The sequence below is a fragment of the Rhincodon typus genome, chromosome 10, assembly GCF_021869965.1.
Source record: "Rhincodon typus isolate 14 chromosome 10, sRhiTyp1.1, whole genome shotgun sequence".
Taxonomy (NCBI): domain Eukaryota; kingdom Metazoa; phylum Chordata; class Chondrichthyes; order Orectolobiformes; family Rhincodontidae; genus Rhincodon; species Rhincodon typus.
Window position 1 is genome coordinate 59,469,533 of NC_063341.1, and position 12,527 is coordinate 59,482,059.

Below are 12,527 nucleotides of genomic sequence, written 5' to 3' on the forward strand. Positions count from 1 at the left end.
GGAAAGAGTATCATAGGTGTAAATACAGTATAGTAAATAAAAAACAATATCTATTAAAGTGCAGGACAGATGTTACACCTCCTGCAATTGCACTTGAAGTTTAATTGGGAAGAACAGGTTGTGTTCAGGATCCAGATTATTGCAACATAACATTCTCTTTGGAACAAAAACAAAGTTGCTGGAAAAGCTCAGCAGGTCTGGCAGCATCTGTGAAGAAAGAGTCAAGAGTTAACATGTCGGGTCCGGTGACCCTTCCTCAGAACTGTCTTTTTGGAATGTTGAAAGGGTGAGGTAGGGTGAGGTGGGAGGGGACATATTTGATGGTAGCTTCAACCTGGCTGTGGAAGCTGTTGGGACCAAACAGCGATTGGAGGACTACTCTGTGAAAGAATTCGGTTTAGTCTGTAAGCCTGGCCCAAAGTCTGTGCCATTTTAATTTCCTGGCCCACTCTTACGAAGACCTTTCTGTCCTTGACTTCCTTCCCTGTTTCAATGAATCTCAATCTGCTATCCAAAGACAGAACCTTATCTTTCGATTGGATACATCACAACCTTCCACAACAATGACTTTAACAGTTTTAGATCACCGCTGCTGGCTTGTTTTTCGGCAGCAGCTTTTGAAAATTGCTATTCCCATTTACACCTTCTCTTCACACTGTTTGTTTGGCAGCTATATTTACAAGGTTAAACACTATTTTAATGTTGTGAAATCAAAGAATCTAGACTAACACAGCACAGGAGACCATCCATCTTATTAAGACAGCACCAAATGTTTTGAAGAGCAGATTAGTCCACTTCTCTGTACTTTTCTCATTCCCTTGTATTTTTTTTCTCCTTCAAATACGTAACCAATTTTCTGGTGAAAGCTACAATTGAATCTGTATGCACCAATTCATTCAGGCACCATATTCCAAATCTAACACACTCAATGTAAAAAAACATTTTTCCTCATGTCTTGTTGGTTCTTTTTCTAATCACCTTAAATCTGTGCCCTCTGGTTACAACCTTTCAAGCACTGGAAACAGTTTTGGTTGATTTATTCTGTGAAAATCCTTCATGATTTAAAACATACTTCAATCAAATCTCCTCAGCTCCTCTAATCCAAGGACAGCAACTCCAGCTTCTTTAGCCTTTCCATATACTGCATAACTGTAACCGCATGCCTAGGACCATACTAATACATTTCCTCTTGTACTCTCAACATTTGAAAGAAATTAGCAAAGTACATAATTACTGTAAATGTGCTCTTTGCCACTCAATAGTTTTGTTTAGTGGCCCATGGAACAGTCAGATCATGCACATGCTTTCACTTTAGCGAAGACAAAGAAATTATGAAGTAGCCTGTGAAATATTTTAGTAGGCCAGAGTACAATGACAAAGGTTCATCTGCTCAATCTATGGCTCATGATATATTTAGATATTGAGCAAGCAAAGACCCACCATTTTTAATGGGGACAACATATGAGAATATGCAATGACACCAAATCCAATTAAATATACAGCGTGAAATGTGCCAAAGTTTAGTATACCTCTTGCGACACCCATGTTGGGTCCCATCTTGAGTCGAGGATGGATATGTATGATGGTCTTCCACACCACTTCACAGGAAAAGTGGCCTGCCATAAAATGCATTGTAGCAGCCAAGTAATCCTTCGACTGATAATTATCATCTGCTGAATAGTCTGAGAATGAATGGAACAAAAATATGAAACAATAATACCACCACTGCAAGTACCCCCTCCAAGCACTCACCATCCTGACTTGGAAATATATTGGTTCCTTCACTGTTACTGAGTCAAAATTCTGGAACTCCCTCCCTGATGGCATTGTGGGTCAACCCACAGCACACGGACTGCAGCGGTTCAAAAATGCAGCTCACTACCACCTTCTCAAGGACAACCAGGGACAGGCAAAAAATGCTAGCCCAGCCAGCGATGCCCACATCCCACAAATGAATAAAAAAAATTAAGACAGCTAAAAACACCAAATTTATGTATTTTGAAAGGTCGTGATTTTGCTTGTATCAATACAGCAATTAGAGATAAATGGAAACTGTCTTCCTCGGTTCAGAAGTCAAGTAAATTACTTTGAAAAAAAAACCAGAATACAAGAAATGCTAATGACGTGGGTTTTTAACTGTAACTTACATACTCTATGATGAGCTGTTTAGAAAATTCATTAAAAGATATAAAATACCAAGGAAACTGCATCATCTAGTTACAAACACACTAAACATGCATCTGTTAATTCCTTAATCTGTTTAAGGCACTTACTTCAAACTCAGTGACCTTAACATGCCAAAGAATCCATGCATTATAATCACAAGCTGTTTTAGTCTGATATAAGGAATGATTTCTCTGGATCAGCCATGTGCATAATTCAACCTTGATAGTCCAAAAAAGAAACAAACCTAACTATTGTTCATCATACAATCACTCATGTTCTTCTGGAAAGCGTATTCTAACCTTTCTTATCTGCTTATAGTCTCATTGTTAGCTTTCTGAAATATTGTGCTTCTAAGCAGCTTGCCATGATGTTTTGCTTTGCTTTACAACTTCACATAAATAAAGGGGCCAGTTTTAAGAAAGGTGTATAGGATGGAATAAGATACAGGTGATTCAGTGAACTGCAGTATAGCTTGAGTGACTGAATGGCCTTATCTGGTTCTACAATCCGTCACTGTATGTACTGGCTCGGTAATGTGTTACTTTATACATTTCAAGAGCAATGTAAAACATGTGAGGCATTCCATTATTTTTCCAGTAAATATTTACTACGATTAGGGCTTATGTTCAACCTACACTTGATTACTAATTAAAAGGATGCAAGTTATAAAGTTATGTCAAAATAACTAAATTAGACATTCATGTGTTTCCACCATAGCCTTATGGGATCTTTAGCTTTATCTTGCTTCTTCTCTGGCTATCATCAAGGCTCCCTCTGTCCATAACTCAACGTTGTTCACCCATCCAATTTTCCTCCTGCCACTTCTGTTTTTACTACGTGAAAATGGAAAGAATTGCAGACACTGCAAATCAGAAACAAAAAAACAGAAATTGCTGGAAGAGTTCATCAGGTCCTGCAGCATCTGTGGAGAGAAATCAGAGTTAACGTTTTGGGTGAAGTCAGCCTTCCTCAGAACAGCAGAGATGCTGCCAGACTAGCTGAGCTCTTCCAGCATTTTCTGCTTTGACTTCTGTTTTTATGCTTGATTTCTCCTTCAATTGTTGCCAAGACAAGTCTGTCGAATTTTCATTTCTAACAGATGCATTTGGTTATCTTTCTCTCTCTAACTGTATTTAGCAAGCTTTTGATTCTTGAACTTCTACTCTTGAAACTGGCTGCAATGATTGGATAGTCTGAATGAACATATAAATTTTAACCACTGCTTGTTAACGTTTTTGTATATCACGTGAACGTTACTAGTTTGTCGGCAAAAGAAAGCCCAGCTCATGATAGCTCTGAACATAGTTTTTTACGTAACTTCATCATAACCTAATGTTTGTATATTCGAAAATTGACAAAAAGAACTAAATTGAGACAAATAATTCCAGAAAGAATTTAGAACCTTTCGAATATCTAATTCCATCCACAGATTACTAAGCTTTCCAGCATTGTTGAATGATGACGTGAAACAGGCTGTGAAAGTTAACGTATGAACAAAATATAAAATTGGACTAATTAGGAACGTTATTGCAAACCATCACTAGCTGTAGCCCGCGGACGATATGAAGGGTAGGGGGTTTCATTCTTCCAGATGTCCTCTTCACTTTCAGCGACAAGCAATGAATTACAGACATGACTGTCATGCAGATCCTGGAGCAATAGGCGCTGTGACAAATGGAGAAGAAATAAAGTATAGAACAACATGGATTGCTAGCCACAATATGGAATGATGCAGAATTATCAAATAATTCATAGGCCAAACAATATCGTCCATTGACAGGTACAGTCAAATTGCTTACAATTTACATAGATGATTTGGAGTTGGGGACCATGTGTAGTGTGTCAAAGTTTGCGGATGACACTGCGATGAGTGGCAGAGAAAAGTGTGCAGAAGACTCTGAAAGTTTGCAGAGGGATACAGATAGTTTAAGTGACTCAAAGGTCTGGCAGATGAAGTACAAAGTTGATCAATGTGAAGACATCACTTTGGTAGGAATAACAAGTAAAAAGGACTATTATTTGAACGGTAAAAATTTGCAGCATGCTTCTGTGCAGAGAGACCTGGGTGTCCTTGTGCATGAATCACAGAAGGTTAGTTTGCAGGTAGAACAGGTAATTAAGAAGGCAAATGGAATTTTGTCCTTCATTGCTAGAAGGATTGAGTTTAAAAGCAGGGAGGTTATGTTGTGGCTGTATATGGTGCTGGTGTCTTACATACAGTCTCATGCAACATACCTGTTGTGAAATTTCGATGCTAAAAACCAAAAGTCAAACTAAATGCATCAAACCGAATATGATTACTGATTTTAGCCCACTGAGCTGACTTCCAGGATTCATCCACAGAATTCCAGAACAGCCTTTTGCTCACCAGCCATCCACAAAAGCTTGCTTCAATTCAATATTGGGTCTCTCTCTATTCCAAAGTTCAAACGAACACTCAACCTCATGTTTATGATTACCTGGTTGACCACACGACAAATTTCAGCAATTTTTTCAATCACTGTTCTATAGAGATGCAAGTATTCGAGTTCTTCCTCTTCTTCAACTTCTGATTCATCCTTTATCCCAATAAGATTTCTAGAAAAACACAAAGTATTTTTAACTGTTGACTTTCTTATCCTTCTCTGCCACAGCCACAATAAATCTAGAAGGGAGATTAGATGACTTAACAGTAGAAAGACATATTTCATTTCCAATTTATTGAAAAATTAGATTAACAGAATATTTGTCAACTTCATATCTTAAAAACAAATCACAAAAGTATTGAAGAACCTACTTTACTTCTTTGTTATGCAAATACACTTTACCTTCCAAATATAAATGAACTGTGGACATTATTCCCTTTAATGGTTAGTATACCATACTATTTGGGCCATTCACCCAATTAAATGTAGTGTAACCATGTCACATTCTTTACAGGTAGAAATTTGGCTACCATCTTATACTCACCGTGTATGACAGTAAACCTCAACTCGATCATGGTGAATTCTGATGATCAACCAAAAATCAGGCATCAGTGGACATTTTGGGTCCTGCTCATTCATTGTTGCACCTTCGCACTCTGAATCACTGCTGCCTCCATCATATCCTACAGATGGCCCAGAAAATTAAATCAAAGTCTAGTCAATTCAAACCTAACCAATCAGATCTAACCAATATCATGGTCTGCAATTGCTTATGAGTACAGTATCCCAAACTGATGAAAACCAAAAGAACTGCGGATGCTGTAAATCAGGGACAAAAACAGAAGTTGCTGGAAAAGCTCAGCAGGTTTGGCAGCATCTGTGAAGAAAAAAATCAGTGTTAACGTTTCGGGTCCGGTGACCCTTCCTCAGAACAGAATGGTCACCAGACCTGAAACGTTAACTTTGATTTTTTTCTTCACAGATGCTGCCAGACCGGTGGAGCTTTTCCAGTAACTTCTGTTTTTGTCCCAAACTGATGGTCTCCTCATTAGTAGCAAGTTATCAAAACTCAAATCTCTCAATCCAGAACTCAAGAGCAGCATTAATTCCAACTATCCTTATGAGCGACTCGGATGGTTATAGTGTGCTGAACCAGAGGAACTAAGGACATTATGTGGGGGGAGGGGGGGGAAAGTGAAAAGGAGAATCCTTCCTGGAAACCTCAGCCAATGCAGAAGTTGAACCCATGCTGTCAGCACCAAAATGGGTAACAAGCCAACTGAGCTAGCCAACCCTTTGTATATAAGAATTGATCCTCACCACATTATATTATGCAGTTAATACTTAGGTTTTCACTAAGGCAGCATAATATTGAGGATGAGCAACTCTTAAGATTTAATATGGAGGCAAGTCTGAAGCATAGGTGCTCCAAAAACCTTATACACTTCAGTATTAAATCAAGGCAGTGATGCTTTTTTGAAGAGCACAGAAATTACTTCAAGCTACCTTTCCTATAGTGGAAACAAATCTATGAATCAGGATGTAGTACAAGAATGCTTTGCTTTATTTGGTATTTTTCAATCAAAAACTACTTACTCCTATATTATAGCCAGCAGCTAGTTTGCATCCACCATCCACACCTGCTGCATTTAGAAGCATGCATCTTTGTTAATGGCCTACCAAGCTGTGCCTCTCTAGCTCATGAAAAATAGCAGACAATTAATGTTATGAAGAAGCAGCGTCCTTCCAGGTTTCATACTGCAAATCTCAGAAAGAACAGATGTAGCTTAAGAAAGATACATTTTGTCAAAGCTTTTCGTCTGAATGAGAGGAGAGTAATGATTAATTGGCAAGCTGACTGATAGGCAGAAGCATTGCCATGGAAACTTCATCAACCGATGACAGCTGACAACTAACAGCCAGGTTTTGTTTAGATGTTAAACCAAGCAAGTTAACTCTGACTGGTCAGTGCACTGCCCTAAGGTATGGAACCTGGCTAATAGTGAATAGCTATCATATATTCGGTTCAGTTGAAACAGGGACAGTGTGTGCACATGCTTTTCCTGCCTGCAAAGAATAGGGCTCTATGTAGTAATACAGGAAACCTCCAGCCTACCAACTACACCACAATGCAAGATTGACACTTAATGCTATATTGGTCATTTACATAATTCTTCACACATTCCGGACTATCCAACAAACATTGTCTAACTGCAGAATGACAATTTTTGTAAATGCTGGGTAAGTGTCTTTTTTTGACAATATTCAAGTTTTGTATAACTAAGCAACTATTTTATAACTGAAAGAACAATAAATCATTTTGAAATAATTAAAAATTGTTGCATTATGTATGATACATACTTCATTTCTCATTCTTTCTTAATGCTAATTCAAGAGGTAATTGTTCAAGAATATTATAGTATATACAATGGATAGAGTTTTATTAGAAAAGGAGAAAAATCTGTATGTGGTACTATTCATTCGATGTGATTAAATCAAATATTAGAATTTAATGCTGGGTACTTGACTAAAAATCAGAATAGATTACTTTAGACCAATGCTGAGGCTCCATTTGGAAAAGTGTGTTGGCTTCATCATCAGAAAGACATGAATGAAATGGAGAGAATGTAGAAAAAAAATAGTTAGGATGTGATTTATACTTTTAAATTAGAAGGACATTTGACAAAGATGAACAGAAATGTTTTCTCGGAGTATTGTTAAATGTGAAATTCTCTTCTTCAGAAGGTAGTGGAGGCTGGGTCGGCTGAGTTAGATAGGTTTTTGATAGACAAGAGAATCAAGGATTACAGGGGGCAGACAGGAAAGTGGATATGAGACCACCACCAGGTCAACCATGATCTTATTGAATTGTGGAGCAAGCTCTAAGGGCAGCATGGCCCATTCCTGTTTCTTGTTCTTGTGCTCCTACAATGAAAATACTGGATCCATAGCCAGTTACTCAGTATCACAGACAGCTACCTGTTTCAGGTACATTAAAGTCAAAACATTGACCTGCCTTTTCCATTTACAAATGCTCACAAACTCTATTATATTGTTTCAATTATCCAGTTATGGTCTTTTTATTTGAATTAGTTAATTGATTTTAAGGTCTTTTTTTGGCCTTCTCTCTCTACCGGTGTCTGCCTTCCACTAGGAAACTGCCCACAGCAAGATGAATGAGTTTGAGAATTCACTATACAAAAAAACAGTAGGCTTTGATCCATGTTTCCTCACTCCATGATGCAGCAATCGGACACTGACTGTCAGTCTCAAGCAAAATTTGGCCCTCAAAAGATTTAACAAAAAATACTTGGTTCAGACAACATTTACAAAAGATACATTTTTCTCCCAACTTAACTAAATGTTGTTTTGCTGTAGGTACAAAAACTTCATGTAAATTTCAGTGTTTTTCATTTTGAGTAATATGTTTTCAAACACTGATGAAATTAAAAATATTCTAAACATGCACGTCTTAGAAAACTCTGCTCCTTTTTTAAACAATCATCTTCTTCTTCCTTACCTGAAGGATTCCAAAGAAGAGTCATATCAGGCATAAATATTAACTGCTCCTCTCTCCAGAGATGCTGCTAGACCTGCTGAGTTTCTCTAGTACTTTGTTTTTATTTCTTTCTTTAGCTTGATGGCACGGCAGAAAGCTCAGCTTTTATTTTCAACTCCTGCCCAGATACATTTTCATCAGTATTTTCCAATGATTCCAACACTTTTTTTTTTCTGTTTATTCTGTATATATCACATTGCTTCATAGTTTCTTGACTGGCCTTAAAATCCCAAAAAAAAGGAATGAAATTGGACAGACAACCTGCCATCAACAAAGGGACAGGAATCAACCATGATGAGCACAGCCCTGTTGACCTTGCAAAGTCCTCCTTACTAACACCTAGGGACTAGAGCCAAAGCTGGGAGAGCTATCGTACAGACTAATCAAGTAATAGTTTGACAAACTCATTCTCAGGGAATCAAACCTTGCAATGTACCAGATAACAATAACACCATTCCTGTGTTTGGCCTGTCCCAGTGGCAGTACAGACTCAGCAAAGGTGGTGGCCCATGGTATACAGTCAGGAAGGAGTTCCCTAGGAGTCCTCGACATTGACTCCAAGAGATCTTATGGAATCAGGCCAAACATGGGCAAGGAAACCTCTAGCTGATTACCGCATACAGTGCCTCTCCTGGCTAATGAATTAGTACTTTTTGATGTTAAATGCTGCTTGGAGGAAGCACTGAGGGTGGCAAGGCTGTTGAATGTACTCTAGATGACGGTCTTCAATGTCCACCACGAAGAATGCTTGGCAGCACTGCTATTAATCGTGCCGGTCAGGTCCCAAAGGACGTGGTTGTTAAGAGTGGGTCTGCAGCAGGTAATGAAGGAACCAACAAGAGAGAAAAACATACTGATCTCACCAATCTGCCTGCATTTGCCCATATCAGTATTGTGGTAAGAGTGACCACTGCACAGTGCTTGTGGAGACAAAGTCACATCTCCGCATTAAGAATACTCCACATCATGTTATGGCACTATTACCAAATTAAGTCAGACAGACTTCAAACAGATGTAGCAATTCAAACAGGATTACTTGCATGCCAAACAACATAAGCGGCAAGTGACAGGTGAGTTAAGCAATTCTACAACAAATGGATCAAATATACATTCTATGGTCCCATCACATCCAATCATAAATGGCAATGGACAGTGAAACAATTCAAAGGAAGAGGAAGCTCCACAAATGTCTCTATCCTCACTCATGGGGAAGGTCAGCATCTCAGTATAAAATTTAAAGCCAAGGGCTTTGCAACCATCTTCAGCCAGAAATATCGAGTGGATGATCCATACCAACCTCCTTCATACGCCTCCAACATTACAGATGCTAGCCTTCAGACAATTGAATCTACATGATATGGAGAAATGGTTGGAAGCACTGGTTACTGAAAAAGCTAAGGGCCCTGTCAACATTCCAGTGATCAAACTGAAGGCTTGTGCTGTAGAATTTGCTGCACTCCTAGCCGAGCTATTCTAGTACAGCTACCACACTGGCTTTTACCCAACAATGCGGAAAATTGCCCAGGTAAGTTGTGTAAACAAACAGCAAGAAAAATCCAACCCAAACAATTGCCAATCCATCAGTCTACTTTCTAAAGTGATAGAAGGTGTCACTAACAGTGAAATCATGCAGTAGTTGCTTAGCAATGACCTGCTCACTGACGTTCAGTTCAGGGTCCGCCAGGGCCACTCAGATCCTGATTTCAATGTAGCGTCAGTTCAAATATAAACAAACAGCTGAAATCTGAAAATGAGGTGAGAGTGACTGCCCTTGACAACAGGATGCACTTGGCTGGTTTTGAGTTGAACGTTGAACTCGAATATTTCAAGTTCATTATGACTTGTAGGAAAGAACAGTTCTATTGTACGATAACTCTTTTTAGAGTATTAGACTATTAGAGTAATACAGCATGGAAACAGACCCTTCGGTCCAATTTGTCCACACCGACCAGCCATCCCAATCTGACCTAGTCCCACTTGCCAGCATTTGACCCATATCCCTCCAAATTCTTTCTATTCATGCACCCATCCAGATGCCTTTTAAAGGATGTTATTGTCCCTGTCTCCACCACTTACTCTGGCAGCTCGACCCATACACATACCACCTCTGCATGAAAAGTTTATCCTTCAGGTCCTTTTTAAATCTCTCTCTTACCTTAAACTTATGCTCTTTAGTTTTGGACTCCCCTAGCCCAGGAAAAAGACCTTGGCTATTCACCCTATCCATGTCCCTCATGATTTCATAAACCTCCATAAGGTCACCTCATGTTTCTCTCCCCACAGTTGCTGCCAGGCTTGCCGAGTTTCTCCAGAAATTTCTGTTTTTTTTTCAGATGAGGACCTGGTTTAATATCTGAATGATGGCATCGCCAACACTGTACCAACAGCACAGTGCATTCTCCATAATGCACAGGAGCATCAGCACTGATTTTAGGACTCAGCCTTTGGAGTGAAGCCTTGTAATTCAATGATGAGAAAATTCACAATTATGGCTACAGCTGCCACTCAGCTGAACTTTGTTTTGTGGCAAGTAACATAGCCCAGAAAATTTAGATCCCATGCAGCATTTTTTAGTGACAAGGTGAAATAAACTCAGTACAAAGTGTGAATGAATTGGAATGTGTTCAGATTTGTGCTTGTACGGCATTACAATAACTCAACTTCCCTTGTTCCAAGAGAATCCAACTGATCAGGAGTAAGAGCTGGACTTGTTTTGTGTACCTTAGAGATTAGTGACGCAGGGTGGCTTAGTCACCACTGCAATGATGTGTCACAAAATAAAGCTCGGAACTTGCTTTCCTCACCTCCCATTACGTGTCAAAGGTTTGGGTGTGTGACCATCTAGTGAGGACCAAAATGAAAGGAGAAAGCTATCAAGCCATTAAGAGAATGCCAAAAACTTGGTTGGTGCGTTTTTGAGTGGAATGCAACCAAAGATAACTGGAAAAAGTCAGCACATCAGGAGCAAGTGAAGGACGTAGTCAGACATCACAACATTTACTATTGGGCCGTTGATGGTCAATAATGGAGAAATGGCAAATTGCTGAATCATTCATTTTTGACCACTTAATCATGAAGAAACAAAGAACAATTTAAATGAGAGCACTACAGAAGAAAACTTTGAATACTAGAAATTCTTATTAAACAGGTTGCTAAACCCATCTGTGCGCTGCTCACTGGTGGTCATAAAACAAACAAATGCCAACATTTATAGCTGTTAACTTTTTAAGTTGTACGTTGCTTTGATAAGACCATATCTGGAGTACTGCATTTAATTTTGGGTTCCTTAATGTAGAAAAGAAATGATGGAGGCACTATTAGAGGGAATCCAAAGAGGCACTTTGAAGTTGATTCCTCAACTCAGATGATGGGTTGTGAGAAATGATCAACTACTCTGGTAGTTTATGTCCTTAAGAAGAGCATAAGGTGGACTTGATGTAGATCCTTAAATTATTTCAAAGCCATGGAGAAATTAGATCCAAGAAATCTCTGATTGGCACAGAATTCAATGACTGCAGACACAGCATAACGTTAAGAGTATCAACAAAAAAATATTGCAGTACGTTTTCAGTCGGAATACGATAGAAATCCAGCCATGTATCGAGTGGAATGAATAATGTTATGCCGGAGGCTATTGGCTTAGCCTTTAATATGAATTAATTTGCAAGATCGCAGTAGGTTTTGCAGGAGTTTGGCCTTAATGTTTAATGAATTGACTTCAAAAGCAACACTAGCATTTATTCAAAGATCCTCTCACTGAAGCAGCAGAACATGGTAGGTGCATTGCTTCTGAAATTTTTCTCATGCACTAAGGCAAAGCCAACTATGAGGTACTGAACATTAAATCTGGATGACTGAAAAGTGTCTTCAGTGCCAGGTCCAGTTGTTCTCAATGCTCAAAAAGCCAAAGTTCTAGGGAGGACAAAGAAAATTCTACAAAGACACTCCGAAGTTCTCCTTGGAGCATGGTGGCATTGACTTTAATGACCAAAATGAGCTTGCGACCAATCATTCAAAATGACAACTTATCCATGAAGCCTCATCATATTGAAAGCATGCACTCCAGATTCCACTTCCTCACAGGACACCTTGCCCCACGTGTCCATAGATCTATGGGTCAGGAATCAGCCCGTTCAATCACATGAAGACACATGGCAGAAAAGTGTAACCCTGAATAGATGTCATCCTTGATTAGACGGACAATCAACTACAATGATTTGCAGTGGAATTTGAGAAAGGAAGTCACTTAAAAAGGAACTAGTCATTAAAAAGTTAAGAAAACACAGTTATGCATGCACTACTTTTTCAGAAACAAAACAATAAAACATGTTTCCATTAGTCACAATGGGAAGAACTGAAACTTTTATACAGTTCAGATAGCATAGGTACATGGATAA

The 12,527-nt window shown here is 38.9% G+C and overlaps 1 protein-coding gene across 1 annotated transcript in view; it reads right to left on the reverse strand.

Annotated features, from left to right (window-relative positions):
• szt2 (SZT2 subunit of KICSTOR complex) overlaps positions 1 to 12,527 on the reverse strand; it is a 235,180-nt gene that overhangs the window by 119,882 nt on the left and 102,771 nt on the right. Inside the window, exons 41-44 of the mRNA XM_048601538.1 lie at positions 5,116 to 5,254; positions 4,626 to 4,743; positions 3,702 to 3,831; positions 1,530 to 1,682 (exon numbers count right to left, since the gene is read on the reverse strand). Of these exons, the coding sequence (XP_048457495.1) occupies positions 1,530 to 1,682; positions 3,702 to 3,831; positions 4,626 to 4,743; positions 5,116 to 5,254 (540 nt within the window). The remainder of the gene's footprint in view (positions 1 to 1,529; positions 1,683 to 3,701; positions 3,832 to 4,625; positions 4,744 to 5,115; positions 5,255 to 12,527) is intronic.